This window comes from Neofelis nebulosa, chromosome 8 (genome assembly GCF_028018385.1).
Source record: "Neofelis nebulosa isolate mNeoNeb1 chromosome 8, mNeoNeb1.pri, whole genome shotgun sequence".
NCBI lineage: Eukaryota > Metazoa > Chordata > Mammalia > Carnivora > Felidae > Neofelis > Neofelis nebulosa.
In genome coordinates, this window is record NC_080789.1 from 30470021 (window position 1) to 30494427 (window position 24407).

Consider the following 24407-nt stretch of genomic DNA (forward strand, 5'->3'; position numbering starts at 1 on the left):
GATTAGCTCATTTTCCCTCTTATTTTCTGGTTCATGTCTATTTATAGTATGTGAATTCTAAGTGGTTATAATAATTGGATAGATATATTTATGTATTTTCCCCATGAAGCTTGTGTCAAAAAGAGTTTTTCCAGGTTGGTGTTTAGTTTTCTTAACTGTTATTTTCAAGTTTTTAAGAATCTTCAATAGTTAATCATCTAATTTTAATTTTAAGAAGAAAACCCTTTTCTCTCTAGGGTGTCACTCCCCTGTCCTTTTTTAAAGTCAACCAATCTGGTTTGTAGATCAGCTGTTACAAAATTCTGGCTGTGTGATACAGCCCTCTTGGTTTTTAATTCTTAAATACTGTTAGGTGTCATTATATATAAGGACATCACATTGAAATACTGAATTAAAGGTTTTCATTTATTTAACAAATATGTATTATGTGTCTTCTTGTCGGTAGGCTAACATAAGTATTATATAATGTGGGCTAAATATGACAGTTTATTGGAAACTAATTTAAAATCTCTTACTGCTAATTATAACAATTAAACAGTTATAGTCTATTGAATGTTTACTATTAAGTGCCAGGCACTAAGAAACGGGGATGAGTTTTAAATAATTCATATATTAACTCATTTAAATCTCTACACCAATTAGGAGATAGATATTATCCCCATTTTACAAACGAGGAAGCTGAAACATGGAGTAAATTATCCAGAGTCACTCAGCCAGTGCAGGAAAGTGCTGGGATGAAAAGCTTAGATGTTATGGACCTGCTGAGTACCTACTGTATGGTGGTGAGCTGGGCATCTTCTTGATGGCAGAGTCTCTGCTTCTCTAGAATTGAGGTTCTCATTTGCTGGCACCCACGATGGGCCTTACTAAAGGACCACTGTCTTCAGTGCATTGTGTTGTGTGCTCCAGTTCAATTCAGTTATCCTGTAGGGGTACTTTCCATGGCAAGGTGCTGTTGCTCTAGTGGTCATCAGGAGATACAGAAATGGGCAAGACCATCCTGCCCTCAGAGCTTACAGTTCAGTCAAGCTGAATCGACTGTATGCACAAGTCGACTGTATGCACAGTAGAAAGCTGTGCATACAAATAATTATAGTAGTACATACTGAATGTTATAGTGTCTCAAAAAGACTACAGATGTAGATAGAAACACACAGAGTAATTTCATGTAATGGGATCAGGAGAGAGAGGGCATTTTAACTGTTCCTTGAAGGAGAAGTTCATAGAAAGGCAAAGGGAAGAGGCCAGCTTTTATTAGGGAAAATTCATTAGGGAAAACGGCAGTAAGAGACTGCTATTTGAAACTTGTCCAAAGAAAAAGGAGGTGGGGAGTGTGAGAGCAGTACTCAAACAAACGAAGAGAGGAAGTTTGCAGATTTGGTAAAGACAGCCATGCTGAAGCTGTCCCCATCCACACGTCCTCTGTTGAAGAGCTCTGCAGAAGGAAGATGCTCACAGGCTGCAAGGTGCCCGGGATCTGTCACTGCCTTGAAAGTACTTCCTTCTGATCTCTCCCTCCCTCGTCCCTTCGTTTTATTTGCCGTGATTGCTACGAAAGGAAATCAAACGTGTTCTGACAGACTCAAAAGATGATGCATATCTCTCATTAGTTTTATGAGGTGATTTAAATCATGTGTATTCAAAAGTTATCAGAAAGAATTAGGAAGTCAGGACCTTCTGAAAACTGTGTTTTCCCCCTCTCAGTGCTATAGTAACCTGAAGTTTCAGTTATTTTCTTTTTGTGTGTGCCTGTTGACTTTATTTCTGTTTTCTGTTATAGGAACTTGAGGACTTTAATTACATTTATCTTTTCACAATGTCAGCTTTACTCTTATCCATTTTTATACAAGTGAACTGTTAAGTAATTTATTACTCACTTCTGTAAGAGCTATAAAAAGAGCACAGATTGTGGCTCCTGTCCTCAAGAAGCTTACATTGTATTTGAGGAAAGAAGATTGAATTTCAAGAAGCCCTCCAGAGGTACAAAATAGATTTTTTTTTTTAATATATGTCTATTTATTTTTGAGAGAGAGAGAGGGGGGGGGACAGAGGATCCGAAGTGGGTTCTGCACTGATAGCAGTGAGTCCGATGGAGGGCTTGAACTCATGAACCCGTGAATCATGACCTGATTCAAAGTCAGCCAAAGTCAGACGCTCAACGAACTGAGCCGCCCAGGCACCCTGATACTGTTTTTTTAAATCACAGTATCAGCACTCACTTTTGCTGCCTCCTTGTTGTCCTGTGCTCAGTTATATCAGCTATCAGACACATCTCTGTGTTTTGATCTCTTTCCCACTCAGGCCCCAGTCTGCCTCAGTTTAGATGTGTCCTAGACAGTGAAGCCTTTCTTGAAGCCACATATTCATTTAACACTTTATCCTTTGTGCGTTCACCACTTTTTTTTATGATGAGCTCTCTAACACTTAATTGGACTTGCTTGTATACTTGTCTTTATCCCTCATTTAGTCTGTAAACTCCTTGAAGAAGGAGCATTGGACATAGGGCTTACTGACATATTTGGGACTGATAGGAACTTCAGAGAACAACAACAGGTTTAGGAGTGACTGTGATAAGTTTAATATTGATGGTTGAGTTTGTGCTGTAAGATATTCAAATGGAGTTGTGTGTTAACAGTTGAAAACATGGCCCTGGAGCTTGATCAAGACCTTAGATGTGGGTCATGCTGTGGTATCAGCTGCCACGAGGGAAAAGAGGTCTGCACATGGATCCCTGCATCATAACCTCACTTAGAGTATAGTAGTGATTAAAAAAGCCAAGGAGGGACACCTGGGAACAGGACCTTAGTGTCAGAGCAATGGACTGACACTGGCACAGGACCCCCCAGCTTAGTGGGGAGCCTAGCCCCTGACCCCACCAGGAGAGCCAGGGGAGTCTCTGCCCATGCTGCACCCACAGTCAGAAAACTCCCCCTGAAAAGTGAGAGAATCTGGTCTTTGGTCACGTGCAGCTCCTCCCCTAACCACCCACGGTAGGTGTGGGCCCCCAGCTGACCTTGACTCCAGACTCCAGAAGGACCAGAGCACTCCCATTTCAGCGGAGAGAAAGATCAAGGCACAACAAGAAGGAATAAAAAGAGAGGACAGGAAACTGAGGCACAGAGAGGTGATGTACAGCCCCCCTCCCTCCCGCCCTATCCCAGCAAGTCACAGCAAGACAAGCCCCTAAAAGTGAGCCCAGTCCTGTACTGAGGCTCAGAAGACACTGTTGAGAACATAGCAAGAAAGCAGCTGTCCACAGCCAGGAAGAGGGTTGGTTCTCCACCAGCAACCAAATTGCTGGCACCTTGATCTTGGACTTCGTAGGCTCTAGAACTGCGAGAAATCAATTTCTGGGGATGCCTGATTGGCTCAGTCCAAAGGAGTGTGACTCTTGATCTTGGGGTTGTGAGTTCGAGTCCCACATTGGGTGTAGAGATTGCTTAAATAAATATTAAAGAAAAAAAATAAATTTCTGTTGCTTAAGCCAGCCAGTCTGTGGTATTTGGTTATGGCAGCAAGAACAGCCTTTTTCTTCCTTCTCAACATCCCAACTAACTACAGTCTCTGAGAATTTCACACCCAACTTTGGTGTAGTTCTGGTCTGCAGTCATTCACTGGGTGTGTTGTCCATGCCAGGCTCTGTTTGGGGCACTGAACATCCCAAAGTAAAAAGTCCTCACCCAGTTCCTGCCAGGAGGAGTCCCCTCCTGGTGAGACAACAGGCAGGTTAATAAGTGAGGATGTCACAGGCAGTGGGCTAGATGAACCTCTGTGGCACAGTGAGCGCCCTGCCCTTGGCCTTGTCATATAAGACAGGTCCCAGGGAGGAGTTGTCTCTTCCAAATTGCCATGGCTTGAGCCTCCTGCATCCTAAGACATCAGCCCACCATTGTGGCCCCATCTGATAGCACTGGCCTAATGGCCAGACTTGAGCCAGAAGCAGATGAGATCTGCCCTAAATTTTCTGCCCAAGAAAGACCAGTCTTCCATCTAGCCATCTTAGGAAAACAAAAACAAAGCCAAGGAATGTGGGTTGAGGAGGATTTCTGAAGTGCCGGGAAGAACAAAGTAAGCAACAGAATGGATAAGAGGGAAGAGTACTGTCAAATGACACAAAGGTGTATAGGAAGATAAAGACTGAGAGAAAGCCAGAGATCAAATCTTACCACAGGCAGCCAGCTCAGGAATGTGAGGATGGACCCAGTTTGCCAGGGTTCATGGTGAGAAGGATAAGGATAGATCTTATCAAGAGATGTGGTAAGAAGGTGGAGTGGGGAAGGACAACTTGTTTGATTAACAGAATCCAGGAGAGGCTTATTTGGGGATAGGGGTTGGGGGGGGTGAGGAGGGAACAGTCTTCCGTGTGGCAGAATGCATCTGAATATTGGTTAAGCTAAGTGAAGGAATCTGTGTGAAGTGGTGGCAGTGGCTTGCAATGACAATCAAGGAAGTAAAGTGTTGGAGTAGACTTCTCGTAGCCTGCATAGAGACAAGAGCTGGAGTGATTTATTTGGGAGACTTGGAATAGAAAGAGGAACATGCTAGGGAGACATATGTGTCAGTGGATCATATACAACGGAGAAAAATATGTCTCCAGTGGACCTGAGAACTCAGTTTTAAAAGTTGTAACCAGCATTGCTCAGCCAGACGGTGTATCTATTCAGGGGTAGCTAATGAGCCGGATGGGTGTAGCGGGAGAATACAAGAGCAAGTGAGACATGAGAGCAACACTGGAGTCCCTGGCTATTGGGAAGTTGACTTTTTTAGGGAAGCAGGTATGATCAGAAGAGGTCTTGACTGCCTTTGAGCATGGAGGCCAGAATGTGTACAGGAGGTTCCATGTAAATGAGGAGAGTAGAGATCAGTTGTTTTGGAGAAGTCCTGAAAATAAAACTGTCCACATGAAGATGACTTTTCATGCGTGGCTCTACCCTTGAATAGCAGTCAGAGTACAAATCAAAGCCTTGGAATGAAGGTCAGGAAGTGTGAAACCAGTTTGAAGGATCATCAGCAAGGTAGGATGGAGTGGTTATGGTTCAACACATCCCCTGCTTTCCATTATTCTTTGCACTTTGGTGAATTAACTCTAAGACAGATTCTTGCCTAACATCCTCTTAAAATACCGCTTACCTTATTTTTCAGCCAGAGTCTTTGAATGTGTTGCAAAAGTGGGTATTGATTTACTGTGCTGTTCTTTAGTAACTACAGCTGGAAATTGCAAAAAACCACCAGCCGTCAAACCGTGTAAATAAAGAAAAAGAAGATAAAGAAATGGGAAAGCGTTGTCTCTCCTTATTTCTGCATTCAGTTGTTTAAATATTGGGATTAAAACTCCTTGAAATTTACAGTTTTTAATTAAGAAAACAGAAAGCTCATGTTAAATTTACAGATAAGAGTTCTGCCTCCCTAAATATTGCCAACTTTATTTTTGTGAGCTTGTTCGTGACATAATGAGCATCCTGTTTCCTTAAGCATTTAAGTGTAGGTTCTTGTGAACTGACAGGATAGAAGCTCGTAAGGACTGAGTAGGCTGATGGAGCAGCTGGTGTGACATTCAAGTGTTCATATTGCCTTCTTGCTCCTGAACAGAAGGGGGAAAAACAGTGTTTTAATTTAGAAATCTCTTCCTTGACTATAGTTCAAATTCTCAAAACCAGTGAAACTAGAAAATGATAGAACATTTCGTTCTCATGTATAACTAGAGATATAATATGTTCTTACATTTGGTGGTAAGCTGTACAGGATTATATAAAATTAACTTTCCTTAATTTTGAGCTTTTCGAAGGCTTACCTTTTACTAGCAAACTGTTCCCCTTAGGATGAGAGTTCCTGAAATGCCTAGATAGAACAATAGAATAGGACAAAACAAAGTCTAGTTTATTTGGGGGAACAGCAGGAGAAGGTAGGTATCTAAATTATAGTTCTCTGTTAAATTCCTTAAAATTTAATACTTCTAGGTGTTTAAAGTCATTTTACATTTGTTCAAATGAAACAGTATGAGTCTCTATTTCTTTGAATGAAAAATTATTTTCAGTGTTTGTATATCAATATACTTGGTATTAAAAATCAAGGCAATTTAAAATAACAGCTCACAGAATATTTTTAGAAATGATCTGCTTTCAATTATTCATGCAAATTGAGAATCGCATAATGAGGAACCATGAGTAATTTGCTTATATTATCGTCAGGGAATTTTGGACTAAGGTGATAATCCAACATTCGAAGTTCAGGGCACAGTGATCTACAATAGTGCCTCTCCAGAGATCAGTAGCAGGCAGCATCGGCATCACCTTCGCCTGAGAAGCTGTTAGAAATGTAAATTCTTGCTCCTTACCCCAGATCTACTAGTGAATTGAAACTGTGCAGGTGGGGTCCAGCGATCCTCTTTTAAGGAGCCCTTCATGTGATTATGATGCATGCTGAAGTTTGAGAATGACTGATCTGAAATATGTAGAATTAGTATATAAATGCTTTTAATAATCCAGTGTGTGACCAAGCTGTGGTACATTCAGAAGGATTGTGTTTTTTGACTATATCAAGTACAACTTTGCAAAATTAGAACAGCCTTTTAAGATATATGGGTATCATCAGTATTGCAAATTAGAACAACTTTTTAAGAGATAGGGTGTATATCATCAGTGTTTGGAATAAGAGGATTCCAGCTGACTTGACCATAAAGCAAAAATACCTATAGTGATCTTCAAGATATCTGTGTTTGGGATCATTCACATTAAAATTTTATCACATACTCTGCTTAATTAAGTACTTTGTTGGCATAAACAATCTGTGCCATCAAAAGCAAGAGTAGTTGTCTTACAGCCCTGGGGAGGGGGGATGAATCATCAATTTATAGAATCTCTTCTTTGGGCTGACATATTTCTTTATAAACTAAAGGCTGTGGGGAATAGGAGCTGTGTTTCAGGCTAGGAAAAGGAAACGAGGTGATTTTATTCACACTTTGAGCCAGAAGGTTATAGTGTGGTTTTATCATTTTAATTGAATTGCGAGGTTCCAAATATGAGAGAGACAGAAAAAAAATAAACCTTGTAAATGCACATGCAAATAAATTTTAACTATTATCTATAAACTGATCTCATGCTCTCACTAAAAACAGATGAAAGCAATTGTGGTCAGGCTTACAGTGCCACCCAACCCCTCCCCACTGACTCCCTTGACAATTGTTCAAGAATAGGAACAAGCAGTGGAAAACGAAAACAAGCAGCCAGAGATGGCAGTGTGGTGGGAACAGAAATGGAGCATCAGAGAAATTAAGGCAACGGAACATTTCAGGAGTGAGGGAGTGGTTAGCAGTGGCAAAGGTTGTCAGTAGGTTAGACAAGAAGGACTAAATAGGGGCGCCTGGGTGGCGCAGTCGGTTAAGCGTCCGACTTCAGCCAGGTCACGATCTCGCGGTCTGTGAGTTCGAGCCCCGCGTCAGGCTCTGGGCTGATGGCTTGGAGCCTGGAGCCTGTTTCCGATTCTGTGTCTCCCTCTCTCTCTGCCCCTCCCCCGTTCATGCTCTGTCTCTCTCTGTCCCAAAAATAAATTAAAAAAAAAAAAAAAAGGACTAAATATGCCCTTTAGATTTAGAACAAGAGGAGTCAGTGGTCACCTCGAAGAGTAGTTTTGATGTAGCACAGAAGCAGCTAACCTGGAATGGGTTGATCTGTGCATTGGAGATGAAGTAGAAATAGCAAATTTCAGAAAAGATGACGTTCGGTATGGAGTTCAGGATTTTGTTATCCATTGGCCCCAACTGGGTGAGATTTTTATGTATTATTTAGAACTAGTTGCTAACCTTACTACCATATTGATTTGGTATAATTTTAATTTAGTATGGGTAATCCTAACAAATGATTTCTCAAGTAAATGTATCAGTTACTCCAGGGTTTATGAAATATTGAAACTCAGCATTATTACTTTTCATAGCCTCAAGGATATAGGACCCTGGTTAAAAACCATTGTTATGTAGCAGTCATTGTATAGTTCATTTGAAAATCTTAAGTACTTTTTAATATTATGTGAAAGGATTTAAAGGAAAGTTAAGCTTGTATATCTTATATATCAAGGTGGCGTGAATATTCCTTGAATACTATGACCTACTCTTCACTCCCTATGTGCCTCGCATATTATTTTAAACACAGGGTTATGAGGTTTTCTTTTGCTCTATTTAAAATGTCTTTGTTTACAGTTGTAAAACCAGTTTTCCAAATTGATTTTTAGCTTAAGTTTCAAACAGGAACATTTCTATTCAATAAATATGGAGCATCTATAGTATTCCAGACAGTGCTGGGGGTTAAAATTAAATGCCACAAATCCTGCCTTGAGTTCCCAGTTCACTGGGGAAGACAGAGAGGTAAATCATTGCAGCTGTGCAATAAAAGCTATAAGAGAAGAACAAATTAGTGCCTCCTCTATTCTCATCTACTTGTTGCCCACCCTGAGAGATTTGCGAAAGTGGTCCTGCTGAATTTATCACTGACAGCAGCTGTAACTTGCCCTTCAAAGTATTGTACTTAGTCTCTGCCTCTGGAAGAGTCTAGTAGATGGTAAGTAATTTACTGAGGGGAGTGAGACTAATTTTAGTCAACTCAGACACAGTGATGGTATTTATGAATCCTGTGAGACCAATAAATCAGACATTGTAGACAGTGTTTATTTTCTGCTTTTATCAGTTCTATAAAACTGAAATCATGTTTGGTAAATTTAATCTTGTTTATATGTATCATTCTTTACTCACCTGATATAAATTACTTTTCTAAACAAGCTTTATAGTCTTTATGTTCCTTCATGCAGTGTGTGTGCTTTCTTTTGAGCCTTAAAAAATGAAAAGTGTGAGTTCAAAGAATATTAAAATTGAGTTATCCCTTGGTTCTTACAGTTGGTCCTTGGTCCCTACAGTTTTGTTATGCTCACGTTATTTCATTAAAACACTCTGAGCATAACAAAACTGTAAAAGAAACGTGACCATTCTTGATCTTGAAGTTTCTGCTCTTTGATATGCATCTTATGGATAAACATCTTCTTTCTACCATTAATCTGATATTACACATTGTTTCAGTTTACAGCACATCTTTATCATTTCTTCTTAAAAATTGTTTTAATTGTTGGAAGACTTTACATTTGTAGGATGTGAATCAGGTATAAGCTTTTCTTTTGTTTTTTGTTTTTTCCCCTGCAAAGTGACTATATTTTGAATGATCATAGGTACCTCTTGGTAAGATATGGGAGATTAAAGATGAAAAAGGCAGGGATTTTGCCTTTATATAAATTTAAGTATAATGGGTCTAAATTTACACTTAGTTATATAGTAGTCCTACTATCTATCCAGCCTTCCAGAGGGGCATTCAAAGTGGCAAGTTTTAGGTTGTCCCTAGGACACAAGATCACTCCTATTATCTAATGGAGCGGTGCGGGCCAGGCTGGATTTCTTCATTGGTGAGCTAGCACTGACAAGAAAACACCAATAGCAGCCACAGTGAGAAACAGCTATCAAACCTGGTTATCCCTCTTCTCACAACTACTTGTCTACAAAGGAGGATGGATTAATTTTTATGTTAAAAGAAAAAGAGAAACTTAAGAAAATGAAGATTCGTGAGTATTCTTTTTGAAAGACTGCAGTCAAAAGCAATTTTTTAGCTTTTTGTCAGTCAAATGTTGTGTCTAACAGCTAGGGTGTCAGTATCCACTTTGAAGCACAATAAATGCCAGCTATTTCCATGGAGTAGCCTCTTTACAACCTGTACATTGTTATGATTTATCCTGTGATTTAATTTTGGTCATTCACTCTTTTTTTTTCTTTAAATGATTTTGTGAGTATTCAATGCTTGCTTTCTTTTATTATAAGCATTTTTATTCTTTTTGGAAGTAGAAGATTATGGGTGTGTTTGGTTTCTACGGGTATAAAATGAGCAATTGGATTTGATCAACATCCCTTTCAGCTATTAAATTCTATGATTCCTTTGTAACCATTTTTTTTTAACAGAATGATGGCCTTTTAAAATTTGTTTGTGGTTAGTATTTTATTTTGACTTAGAAACTTTTAAACAATTATTCTCTTATTAAATGAGCGAAAATCTATCTTTAGCTTCAACTTTTAAACCATTTTTATTTATTTTAAATGTTTATTTTAAGAGTGAGAGAATGAGAGAGAGGCAGAGAGGGAGAGAGAGAATCCCAAGCAGGCTCCACGCTGTCAGCACAAAGCCCTACTGGGACTGGATCCCACAACTGTGCGATCATGACCTTAAGTGAAATCATCAGTCGGTGCTTAACTGACTGAGCTACCCAGGCACCCCCAGCTTTTTTTTTTTTTTAAGCCTCAGATCCATAATTTGTGTTCCTATAAAGCCAGTCATAGATTAAAAACCTTTGTGGATACTAATTTTGTACTTTTAAAAATTTAATGAGACATATATTAGAGCTAGAGCTAGGAAATAGAAATTTGACCTAAACCCTTAAGTTATTTCAGCATATCCCAAAGACATTTATTGAGCTGTTTCAGTGTAGATACCTTAAGAAAACTGAATATTTTGGGGAAAGAGTATATGAAATCAAAAGTAACTTCATGTGCTGAATAGTTACAAAATCTACAAGTATTAGAAAATTGAAGAGTAAGATTGAGGAGTACAAATATTTATGTTTTGAAATTTCATTCTGAATTTGGGGTGATATAAAAAAATCAAGATTACTTGAGAATCTGTAGTTGATTCAGTGGACATTTAAAGAGACTAATGAAAGTTTAAACAAAAGGATTGGCTTCTAACAAATTACTTTTGATTTATAACCAATTTGTTTAAATTTGGAATTGAAATTAATCAAATGACTTTTCTAAGCTTATGACCACAATTAGCAGATAGATATTCAAATTAGATATCCAAATCTAATTTGAATGTATGTACATGATCTTTCATACATCATGTACAAGAAAGAATACTTTTTTTGTCTGGGGTTTGTTGTCTTTGAAGTAATCTTGCATAAATGGAGTCTTGATTTTTAAAAGCTGAACAGAGTCAGGGGAGAATGGGATGCTGACAGGAAGTCAGTTGTGTATGTGTATAGAACATGCTCAGTGCATTAGACCAGTGGAGTTACCTTTTAAAATAGGAATGGCGTTTCAGGGGCACCTGGGTGGCTCATTCTGTTAAGCGTCCAACTCTTGATTTCTGCTCGAGTCGTGATCTCACGGTTCAAGCCCCGTGTAGGGCTCTGTGCTGACAGTGCAAACCCTGCTTGAGATTCTCTCTCTCCCTCTTTCTTTCTGCCCCTTCCCTGCTTGTGCATACGTGTGTGTGTGTGTGTGCTTTCTCTCAAAACATTTTTTAAAAATTAAAATAGGATTGGAATTTTAAAGATTAGAGTTGTCACAAAAAGGGCATGGGCTGTCTTTAGGTATTGAGCACTCTAACCATACATTCTTTTAGTATCTTGCTTGATCAACGCCAGGCCTCTGAGAGAGTTCTCACTGACCTAGGGGCCCTTTACTAGGGTCCTCCAGAGAAACAGAACCAATTGGAAATATATACGTAGAGTGATTTATTATGAGGAATTTTCTCAGGCATTTATGGAGGCTGAGAAGTCCCACAATCTGCCTTCTTCAAACCAAAGACCCTGGAAAGCCAGTGGTGTAATTTTCTGTCTGAGGGTGGGAGATGGATGTCTCAGCCAGAGCACGAAGGCTGAGAGGTGTTCCGAAGTCCCTCTTCAAGTTGTGTTCTATTTCAGGCCCTGTCTGAATTGGGATGCCCACCCACCCTGGGGAGGGCAGTCTGCTGTATTTAGTCTGCCTATTCAAATGCTAATCTCATTCAGAAACACCCTCGTAGGTACACACAGAAGTAATGTTTAACCAGATATCGGAGCGCCCTGTGATCCAGTCAAGTTGCCGTAAAATTAACTGTTATAGACCTATTCCAGTTTTGGATAACTTGTTACAAGAGTTCTGCCTTGTGTAGCCAAAAACTACTCGTCTGTAGCTTACTCTGTTTACATTCTAGTTTTGTCCTCCAGTACTCCACAACATCTATCTAGTCACTTTCTACACTACAAAATTTCAAATGTTTGAAGTTTGCCATCAGAGGTCGTTCGTCCCCTAGACTAAGTTTCCTCCATTTCTTAAATGCACTAGTTTCTTGACTCTTCGGTGTTCTCTTTATTATTAAAGATTGTTTATGATTATTATTGTTCATACCATACCAGTGCAAAGTCTAGTGGGCCTGTTATGTATAATACAAATAAAAGTTGGTGCCTCTCTTTCTGTCATTCATCAGTCTTTTTGATACATTGAGTCACCATATGTTTTATCTGTATAACAGAGTTTCTTCTATATTGGACTATCATCAGAATCCTCTTTTCCTGGGGCTCCTTGGTGACTCAGTTGGTTAAGTGTCCAACTTTGGCTCAGGTCATGATCTCACGGTTCGTGGGTTCGAGCCCCGCATCAGGCTCTGTGCTGACAGCTCGGAGCCTGGAGCCTGCTTCAGATTCTGTGTCTCCCTCTCTCTGCCCCTCCCCCTCTCACACTGTCTCTGTCTCTCAAAAATGAATAAATGTTTAAAAAAATTTTTTTAATTAAAAAAATAGAATCTTTTCCTTTAGGTTTAGAAATCTTATTCCTTCAAACATTCCTCATCTGAAATGGCTCAGCAGCCCTTCTCATTTGAGGAGAGCGGGGATATTCTCTGTAGAATATATCTGCAAACATTCTTAACAATAAAAATAGCTAACGTGTTTACCATTAACTGTGTTCCAGGCTAAGTTCAAATAGTTTTCCATATATTAACACATTTAAAGAGATGGGTACTGTTTTTGTATCTATATTTTATAGATGAGCCAGTAATATTATTGGTGTGTATGTCCAAGGCAAAGCAGAATAAGTCTGTTTCCTAACTTTATTGATGTTAGAGTCCTGTCATTGCTGCCTAAGAACATACTCGCTTTGGGGCCCAGTGGAAGCACTTACCTCGTGTTAACTAACATCAAGTTAGTGCATTTTGTAACAATTAAATATATCTTCTCATTCCTACCTGTCTTTCTGGATCCTGATTCTGTCATCAAACATTTGCTGGCTCACCTAGCTTCAAGCCATCTATAGACTGGAGAAACAGAAATACTGTGTTTGTAAATCACCAACAATAGTTTAGAAGTCACGAATGAGGAACCCAGTAATGTCTTCCAGGTTGTCCATCTTTGTTCTAATACACTTCAGGAGCACATATTTTATACTTGGTCTGCAAGAATTTCATGTTGCTACGTAATAATATAATATAATATAATAATAATAATAATAATCCTTTTTAGAGCTCTGAAATGAAGCTCCAGCTTCATATTTCATCCCACAATTTACTTAACTGTTTGCCTGTTTTTCTTTGAGTTTTTCTGATATGCAGTCTTTGTGGTTTTCATTGTTGAGTCTAGATAACGTCCATACAACCATTTCATGATCTCTGTAAGTTAAGTGTTCTTGTGAAAGAAGGAATTGAAATTGCAATTAGTGATTAATTATGAGCTCCACTCATTGCTAGGACCTCAAGTCATGTTTTGGTCTTTTGAGGGCCCTGCTTATTCATAGTAAAGCTCATGTGTCATTTGGATTCCATCTTATCCTGCTTTTTGAAGACTGTAACTGTTTTTGCCTAACTCCAGTCTTAAACTACCTCTGTCTTTTTTCATAATCCCTCAAAGACTACCAATAGTCATTTGGCTAGAGAGGTCATCTGGGGATTAGGGATAGGTTATGGAGGCCAGTAGGCCCCCATAGAGTAGCTGTGTGTTTTCTTTAAAAATCCCCCTTGTTAGGGCCTCAGCTTCCACATAACAGGATTTCTTCGTAAATTTTTCAAATGGAAGATCAGAATCTTTTAGACAACACAGAAAAGCAAAACAGATCTACTTTCTGTTGTATCATGATCTCAAATAGTGTGCCCCCTCTTGTCATTTTGTAGTGAATAAACAACAAAACTTTATTGTTCTAAGCACTTTTGTCCGCTAGTTCAGTGAATGGAGGAATGAAAGTGGATAGAAAGGAAAGTAGTGGAGAAGGCTATAGTAGATCCCGAAATACACAACATCCTGATGATATAACTTGTAGGTGGTTACAAATTGCCCTCTTTTGGAAAGTGGCTCATTTTGCATTTGGTGCTTTTGCCTGGACTTCTTTAAACAGTAGGGGGACTGGATATAATTGGTAATCATGTATTTAACAAAGCTATGTGGTTTGCAGAGTGATAGAAAATTCAACCTCGGTAGGGAACTTACTGACAAATTACTAAAAAAAATCCAGGGATAGAACAGATTTGAGACATGGATTGACCAAGGGGCTCAAGTGATCCAGCACTGCCAGGCACATTCCTTTCCTCTCTCCTTTCCTCCCTCTCTGTCTTTCCTTCCCTTTTGGATCCAGTCACAGAGGTTTTTGCCATGTCAGATTTAAGTTCAGTAAGAAGAGACAAGTCTCTGCCCCAGAGTCACAGCAGAAGCCTCCTTGCCCTCTTGGCCTTTGTTGGGTCATATGAGCATTCCTGAACCAGTTATTATGGCCAGGGGAATGTTTGGATGTGGGATGGAACCTCATGAGACTACACTGAGAGTCGGGGAAGGGCAGATCCCTAAACAAAAGTGGGACTATTGCTGAAAAGTGGGGGAAAGGATGCTGAGCTGGCAAATAACAAATACCCACTGTAGTGTCTTGAATTCTGATTTTATTATATAAACTGGTACATTTGGCTGTTTTTTGACCAATGACAATTTCTATTTGAATCTAATAAATGTGAAGACCTAAAGTAGAGGCATTGTAGGGAAGGGAGCATGGCTTTTGAGTCACAAACAGAAATTCAGATCCTAGCTCTGATATGTCCCCTTATTGTTGAAAAATGGAACAGAACCCTTTAACACTCATTTCTCCCGTTTTTGCATTCTGTCAAGAGCAAAGGCAACGACTGACACAGAGGAGTAAAAATATTAGTTTTAATATTGACAGAAGCTGAAATGGAGGATTTGTTTTTTGTGTGACAACAGGGAAGCTCTAATGTTGAACCCCAAACTACAGGCACAGTTATTTACCCCACCCCAGCAACTTTGAACAGTAGTAGTTTTTTTTTAACCGGGGGGTCTGTCCCTACCCTACTAACTCAGACCGATGTGTATGAGTTCTGCAGACATCTGGCTTCCAAAAGAAGGCAGAAAGGTGAAGAAACCACATCTGCCTAGTTACTTTTGGAAAATCTGTCAGGCAGCTTGTTTTACCTCAGTGGTAATTGATGGGGTAGGAAGCCACTGTTGAGGAAAATTCCTCTTTGTGGAGGAAACCAGAGGACTGATGACATAGATGCCTCCAACACAGAGACTTCGTTAGGAATTTATCTCTTGAACAAATAATAATTTATTTAGGATTAGCATAATAATTCAGATGCCAGCAAATTTGGGTTGGAAACTCAGGGATATTATCAAATAACCACCCTCTCTAGATTTTGGAGTTGAGTTATTATAATAATTGATGTGTGAGTAGGAGGGAACCACTTTTCCTAGGAGATGAGTAAAATTGGTAATAATTGGGCAAACAGAGGATTTGTGAAGTGGGAGGAAGCAGGCAATGAAAGAATTTGTCTTATAGAATCTATAGTTATCACATTCTTGCACATTTAACCCAAGGCAAGGAAATTTTCCTCAACCAGCTGGTATGAATTTCAAAGTTTTTAACCCATTCTCCTGTCCACTGGTTCTCACAGTGTGCTGCGTGGACTGACAGCATCTGTATCACCTAGGAATTGTTAGAAAGGCAAATGTTGAAGGGACACCTGTGTGGCTCAGTCAGTTAAGCATCTGACTCTTGATTTCGGCTCAGGTCATGATCTCACAGTTCCTGAGTTCAAGCTCTGCCTGGGATTCTCTGTCTCTGTCTCTCTGTCTCTCTCTCAAAATAAATACAATAAACTTTAAAAAATATTAAAAAAAAAAAAAAAAAGCAAATGATGGAGCCTACCCTAATCCTACTGAATCTAAACTGTGGAGTTGAGGCCCAGGCATCTGGATGCATATTGAACTATGAGAACCACATACCATTACAAACATTCTCATAACAGCTTAATAAATGAAGATTAATTGTGCTTGCCAGTAATCTTTTCTAGTTCCCAATCACTGAACATCTTATTTATTAAATATTGAAGAGTGGGTACTTGGGGAGGGAGAGAGACTGAATAGATAAAATAAAGCTTAGGTTTGAGTGCCAAACAGGCATAAGCAGTAGAGCTGTATTTTCACCCTGTAAGTTTAGATATAATGGCATGAAAACTGTTTCAAAAACTAACTGTAGCAGTTGGGGCACCTGGGTGGCTTAGTTATGTGTCTGACTCTTGATCTCAGCTCAGGTCTTGATCTCACAGTTGTGAGTTCAAGCCCTGCATTGGGCTTCTCATTGGGCTCTGCACTGGGTATGAAGCCTACTTTCAAAAAAAAAAAAAAAAAAAGGTGGCAGCAAAGAGCATGCCGTTGGATAAAAGGAATATTAGAATGAGAGAGAACTTACGGGGTAGTGACTATAATTTGTGGAGGAGGGACTTGATGATGAGAAAGAAAAAGGTTATGTAAAACGGGTTTTTCAAAGGAAGAATTAACTCAGTGACTGATTGAAGCTGAAGTGAATGGAATCAAATGACTTAGGATTCCAAGCCCAGGTGATTAGAATAATGGTGACTGAGGAAGGGAGTTACCTATTTAGGGAATAAGATGAATCCATTGTTGGTCATGTTAAGGTTGAGGTGATTAAAGGACATGGATGGAGATTAAAAGTTGAACACTCATCTTTGGGTAGTTTAGAGTACAAGGAGAACTTGAAATTATTATGAGGAAAATTTAAGTAATGCATCCATTTATTTTTTAAGTTTTTTTAATGTTTATTTTTGAGAGAGAGAGCATGAGTTGGGGAGGAGCAGAGAGAGAGGAAGACACAGAATCTGAAGCAGGGTCCAGGCTCTGGGCCTGTCAGCACACAGCCCGACACAGGGCCCGAACTCACAAACTATGAGATCATGACCTGAGCTAAAGTGAGACACTTAACCAGCTGAGCCACCCAGGTGCCCCATAATGCATCCATTTATTGCTTAAACACTTACTGAATGTCTGCCATGTGCCTGGCACTGTTCTCGATTCCCAGGATGTACTAATGGGCAAACCTGACAAACAAACACGGTAATTTTAGATAATACTAAAGGCCAGCAAAAAAAAACAGAGTAATAATAAAGAGTGACTCATGGGTAGAGCATTTCTTTGGATGGCGGGTCAAGGGAAGAATGGAGATGGTGACATGTGACAAATGATGGTGGAAGATAGTTTTAGGAAGACAAAAGATGGTGGTGTCACAGAGTGGCCAAGGAAAATTGCAGGAAAGCACAGTGGGGTGTTTGTTGTGCTTTGTGCCCTTTCAAGGTCTATTTTGTATGAAAGGTTTGGAGAGAATGGTCCGTGTATTAGAAGGAACATGGGTTGGAGACATCACAGCTCATCTGTTTTAGGCATTTGTTAGGTGTGCAGAAACTCCTCAAATTCTCTGAGGCTTACTCTTCTCAGTAGAATAAGGAGTTAATAACACCTCGTGGGATTACATTGTGATGATTAAATGGAATGAACTTAAAGAAATAGTGCTTGGAATGTAAGTGCTTAATGATAACTATTAATAACCATAATACTGAATGGAAACATAAAATTCAGTCATGTGAAATGCAGTTTCATTTAATAACGATGGGATCTAATATCTTGAAATACAATTTTATTTAGTGGTTATACTTTGATCTTTTGTCATGCAAAAACTTGACACCCATGAGACCACAGTTAAAAATATTTTTATGATGTTTTTCATTAGTTACCTGATGACATTTAGAAAATATGCTTATATGCATAATGCTGTAAAAGATAGATTTTATTAACTTTTAAATATTTTCTTACAGATATGTACATCTCATGATTGATATGAAGAAACTAGTCATGGGCCAAAGGTCAAGATACTTCTCTGGGAAATGCTGCTGATGCTGCTCTAGAAAGTCCTACAATGAGTGTTTGGTTTAAGAAAGATTTTCATATTTAAAAAATTTTCAACTTGGAAATACATCAAGTGAAAATTAGAGTCTTTTGGGAAACATTTTCCTCCTAATAAATAATACTTGTAATGGGCGACATGGCAAACAACTCAGTTGCATATAGTGGAGTAAAAAACTCTTTGAAGGAAGCTAATCATGATGGAGACTTTGGAATTACGCTCGCGGAGCTGCGGGCTCTCATGGAGCTCAGGTCTACAGATGCATTACGAAAAATACAGGAAAGCTATGGAGATGTCTATGGAATTTGCAGCAGGTTGAAAACATCTCCCAATGAAGGTGAGTTGTGTTATGTTTGTTTTTAGTTCTTTGTATGAAGAGTACTATAAATTTGTAAACATGTTTATATTGTCTTGGTTATTGTGTGATTATATCATAATTTTAGTGACATTAAGATGAGTCAGTTATCAGATTGTGCAATTAACAGAACTTTAGATCAAGAAATAATGTTGCAAATTAATTTATATATATATATTTTTTTAACGTTTATTCATTTTTGAGAGAGACAGAACACGAGTGGGGGAGGGGCAGAGAGAGAGGGGGAGACACAGTTTCTGAGTTAGGCTCCAGGCTCTGAGCTGTCAGCACAGAGCCCAATGTGGGGCTCGAACTCACGAACTGTGAGATCATGACCTGAGCTGAAGTCTGACGCTTAACCAACTAAGCCACCTAGGCGCACCTAATTTATATATTTTAGGTTGGTGGGAGGAAATACTTGTACTAGTGTGCATGTTATTGCTGCTTGTTTACAATAACAAGTTTGCCTTTCTGCTGGAATTATAGAGGATGGAATTCCCCCCCCCCCACCCACCCACCCAGGGGATTCAGTGAAAATAAATCCTCACTTATCTTTCATTTTATAAGGTGGCTTAAAATAGTTGTCACTGCCAGTAGCTGACCAATTTGTTTTTACCCTAAACTTTAGTAATTAGTTCAGAAGATCCTAAAGATTAGATGCCAGTTTTTTACGTAGCAGACATTTTCTTTAATGAAAACTAATTTTCAGTCTTAGAATTATGTTCAGTTTGCCTGTTTCAAGGAAGTCTTTGCTTTCATAATTCTCAATTTGTAGTAAGTTTCTTCTTGAGAATCAAGAAAGGAAAAGTTATGACTTTATTGCATTATGGTCTTTGAAACAGTTTGAGATAGATGACCTTTTATACATTCATCATGTTGAAGAGAAAATTAAGGTTTAGAAAGTTTCAGAAAGGCATTTCCTGTTTACAAACAAAGGAGAGAGATATGCTGAATGTTGATGATTGTACTTTATTTTAGTAAGGATGGGCAGTTATTAATGTAAAAGTTAAAGTAGACTAGTACACATTCCAAAGCCAGTTCCAGGGAAATTATGCAAAAATGTTTTTCTTTCTTTAAGTTCATTTATTTATTTTTAAGTAATCTCTACACCCAACATGGGGCTTGAACTCAGAACCCTGAGATCAGGAGTCTCATGCTCTTGCAACTGAGCCAGCCAGGTGCCCCCAGAAATGTTTTTCTTGAATATTTTTTTTTTGAAACATCTTATGTCATGCCATACTGTCACAAAATTAAAAGTAATAGCAAAAAGTTACTTCCAAAATTGTTTTAAAATTTTTTTTAATTTTAAATTTCATTAAAAATTTCTTTAACCCTATATATCTATAAAATACATATATATACACATTTGAATTGCTGTTTAAATTCCTAATTGTTTTAAAGAAGTGGTAGGTAATTAATTTTTCTGAAGTAGCATGATCTTGACGAATCCAGTATCAGCATTCACACATCATTCACACATGTCTGGAAAGGGCTTCCTTGATCACTTGGAGTATGTTCTTTTTTCTGTAAGACCTGTTAAGTCTTCGTATCTTCTGGATCTTTTCCTTAAGTCAGAACTACTTAGAAACATGAGCTTCTTAGTTATACCTTAATATGCTGTACCATTTTAAGGTAGCTGGGATCCCTGTTGTTGATGTAAATTCTAGGATTCAGGAACAAACCCATGGACTGTAACAGATAGTAATTTAACAAAATTTGTAGCTTGTTCGTTATTCAAACCCATTTTGAAATATTAGCTAACTTTATATCCTGTTTAGAGAATTGTATATTGATGTGCTGTTCTCAGTATATTCATTAATTCAACTATATGTACTTTATCCATTTAACCTAAAACCTAATTGTTGGATGGTTCATAATCACCAAATTAATAGGAAACATTATAAAAAATCCTCAATATAATTACATAGTTTGTTCATAAAAGGTGATAATGAACTTCAGTTTCATTACCTAACTACACATCCTTCAACCAGTTAATCAAAAATCTTGTCTTCTAATAACTTAACACCCCAACATGGTCTGTTCTCATTTTTAATAGACGTGATTCTCATTAGTTTGTATTGCACTTTCTTTTGTTTATTTTTTGTATTCTTTTTTGTTATTTTAGGCTGTACTCCTTACATTGATTTTAGTTTAGTGAAGTTTATTAAGTTAACTGAAAAATTTTGCATTTAGTACAATAGTTTTGAAATTTGGGGAGGAGATGGTTATGTATCTTTCTTACAATATGATGCAAGCTGTGGGTAATTACTAGAAATAATTCACTTGAACACTCAAAATTTGATGTTCGTTGTTGCTGCTTTGTGCTATGAAATAAATATATGAAATCTATTTCCCTCTTTTATTCTTAGAAAATTCTTGCTCATCTTCTTCCTAGTATTGTGAATTTTTGTTAAAATTTGTACAAACTTTTGTCTTTACTGGTTGTATATAAACAGTTTGTCCTTTTGAAAGATTCTTTTAAAGAATATGAACAAACCATTTTAAGCATTATATTTGTGTTTACAGTTGTAAGATTAAATAAAAACAGCACCAGCCGTCATAAGAATATTGTTTCCAGAGGAACAGTTTTAGTTTAATTTAGAAATAATTTATTAAGAAAGCTAATGAACATTTTGTCACTGATCAACTAGGCAAATGATAGTAAATAAGTCATCATCAGGGGTAATCAGCCAGGGGTTTGCCCAAGAAAATGATCCAGACAATAAGTACTCTTTTGTTAATATAAGCTGCTTATCGTGAGGGAAAGTGAGATTAAAATAATTTTTTAAAGAACATGAAGTTTGGTTAGGAAAACTGAAGTTTGTTTCTTTAATTCTTTCATTCATTAATTCATTCATTGATACATATAGTCTTTCATCAGATCTAGGTTGTTAAGTGCCATATGGTGTTTATTCCCTCTAAAGAAAGAATTAGTGTTGGCAGTTTTAATCGTAAGATAATTATAAGTGTGTAATTAAGTTACATCCCAATCTCATCAGTGTTAACACAGTGTAAGAATATGTGCACCTTAGAATTGCTGGGATATTCTGCCTGCTCTGTGGTAGGTACTTTTCTTGGCTGGGTAGATATATTCGTCAATAAAACAATCCCTGACTTATTTTTACAAGGGGGAGACAAATTTACAAGACAGCTAGATGAAATGCATAGTGTATTATTGATGTCTGCTTAAGAGAAAAGTGAGTGGAAAAGGAAAATCAGAAATATTGGGGATGTGGGTATTAGATTGCTATAAAATCTGGAGGAGGAACAGCTTAAGACATTTCTTAAGAGCAGTTACAACAAAAATAATACATAGGTAATGCTTTTTTGTTCCCAGTAGGTTGTTGTTAGCACTTACAAATATTAATTCACTTTATCCTCACAACAGCCTTACCTTTTTTTACAGCCAAAGAATCCACAACACAAAAAGGTTAATCGGCTTACTCAAAGTCTCACAGCTCTTAAGGTGCCAGAGCAGGGATTCAAACCTTGACATTCTAGCTACATGCTTTTAACCACTATATTATATCGCCTGTTATGAAAGTTCAGCTCATACAACTTGCAAAAGAGTTGACAATATTAAGAGGTACCTGTGTTCTGTCTTCTCAAATAGTATTTTTTGTTGGCAGGAGTTTTATAGTGAAAACAATTTTGAGTTTAATAAAGGTTCTGTTGCTCAGTCAGTCTTTTTAAAATATGCCCTGTTCAGGAAGTTGTATCTGTGTGCTTCCTCATTTGGCCTGCTAATTTACTGCTCGTCTTCCAGCAGAGTACTCCTTTAACTGGATTTGAGACATTCTTAATGTGTACTGATCAATAGGAAGTGTTTTGAGCCAGATGTGATTTTCATATTAAAAATGTAGCCATCTCTACTCTTAAAAGAATTGGAAGTATAAATTTCAAGGTTAACTGAAATAAAGACTTGTCACCTCATATTTCTGCTTTGTCTATTAGAGAAAGCACCTCTCTTAAGAGTCGTCAGAATCTAAATATACTTTTATGACAGAATTACCTTCTTACAACATCCTAACTACATGCAATTATCCCTGTAGTTTTTTTCATTATCTTTATTGTTTTCCTGTATTGATTTTCTTATTCCTGTTGTAAATCCCATTTATTGATCCTTTTACTTTTAACCTAGCTTTCGGTATCTTTTCCATTTTAATGTGTTCCTATGTTATCTATGTTATATTTTATATTGGATGGTAGAGGAGACTGTCTAATAAAGAGATTTCTGGAACGCAGGTCTCTAGCCCTGGTAGCATGTTTATCATTCAGTAGTACCACGTTAAATAAAGGGTAACAATGAATGTATACAGATTAAAGACAGGTACTGAGTGGTATTTTGTAGGAGACATGGATGGCTCCATAGCGTTGTAAAGAGGCAAGAAAGTAAATGAGACACTAAGTTTCTGAAGTAGTTGCTAAAATTAGGTATAAGAGAGAAAAAAAAGCAAAGGGAATAAGAAAAGGAAACAGTGGTAGAAAGAAACAAAAGAGGTGTGTGGTAGAAAGCAAGGTAAAGTCAACAGTAATTGTCTCTGGCTGACTAATGTTTCCATAATGCTGGCAGTTTATGTTCACACTCCTAGAGGTAAGACTGTTAGAAATGGTGTGCTTTTGACCAGGTCTTCATGATGTAATACCAGAAAACTAACATTCACACATGGAAATATATTTTAACTCTAAAAAAAAAATCATCCGGTTGCCCAGCATGAATCATTGTTGACTTATAGGCTACTGCAAGAATCCTCTGATGCTCTGATGGATGTGCTTGGTTATACAGGTTGGCACAGCTCTTTCAGGCACTCAGGAAGGATTCCCATCGCCATGGTATGCCAGCCACGCATATTTTAATACTTGTACAGAGTTACCAACAAGGGTTTGATATTGATAATCCTGCATGACCTTGTCCTGGAAATTTATTGCTGCTGTAATAGAGAATTATGCATTTAATTGAATACCTGCTCAGCTCACTAGTTTTCATTGCTTATGAATTTTTTGAAGGTAATTGTAACACTACTTCTCTAACTTTGTTGCATATATATTATTTCTTAAAGTTGTACTTGATAGAGCCTGAAGTAGTATAATATTAGAGTTGTTTTAAGTTCACTTTTCTGAGTGCGATAGACTTCCTTTTTATTTTATTTTTTTATTTTTTATTTTTTTAGTAATCTCTACACCCAACATGGGACTCAAACTCACTACCCCAACATCAAGAGTTGCATGTTGTTCTTTTTTTTTTTTTTTAAGGTTTATTTATTTGACAGAATGAGCAGGGGAGGGACAGAGAAAGAGGGAGAGAGAATCCCAAGCAGGCTGTACGCTGTCATTGCAGAGCCCCACACGGGGCTTGATCTCATGACTGTGAGTTCATGACCTGAGCTAACATCAAGAGTCAGATGCTTATTAACCTACTGAGCCACCCAGGCACCCCAAGAGTTGCATGCTCTTCTAACTGAGCTAACCAAGCACCTTTATATTTCCTTTTCAAACCATTCTGTTCTGGTTTTCTTAATATTAGATTCTTAGGGTTTTCTTTCTTCCTATTTGGCCGGTCATGTATCAGCCTTCTGTGTTTTCCTTTAGATGTTGGTGGGCCTCAGGTTTCCATTTATCTGTGCACACTCCTCTTTGTATACTCTCCTTGGATGATGCCATGCACATCTAAGACTTCACATGTCATCTGGATTCTGGTGTTTCTTGTAGCTCCAGTCCACGTTTTTACCCCAAGCCTTCAGCCTAGAAGCCTGATTCGTTTTAGGCATCTTATTTTCTCAACCTTTCCAGGCTTTACTTTCTGAAAGCATACTCTCTTTTTCCCTTTTCTAATGAAATCATTATATACATCTTTTTTTTTTCCTCCTAAAATGTTTGTTTATTTTTGAGAGAGAGAGGAGAAGAGAGAGAATCCAAAGCAAGTAGAGCATGACACAGAGCTCAAACCCGTGAACTTTGAGATCATGACCTGAGCCAAAATCGAGAGTCGGATGCTTAACCAACTGAACCACCCAGGCATTCCAA

The 24407-nt window shown here is 38.0% G+C and overlaps 1 protein-coding gene across 4 annotated transcripts in view; it reads left to right on the forward strand.

Annotated features, from left to right (window-relative positions):
* The window catches only part of ATP2B1 (ATPase plasma membrane Ca2+ transporting 1), a 129547-nt gene that overhangs the window by 39900 nt on the left and 65240 nt on the right, over positions 1–24407 (forward strand). For all 4 annotated transcript variants that reach the window (XM_058741826.1, XM_058741825.1, XM_058741823.1 and 1 more), the window contains exon 2: positions 17940–18365. In XM_058741826.1, coding sequence (XP_058597809.1) covers positions 18158–18365 — 208 coding nt within the window. In that variant the 5' untranslated portion in view covers positions 17940–18157. The remainder of the gene's footprint in view (positions 1–17939; positions 18366–24407) is intronic.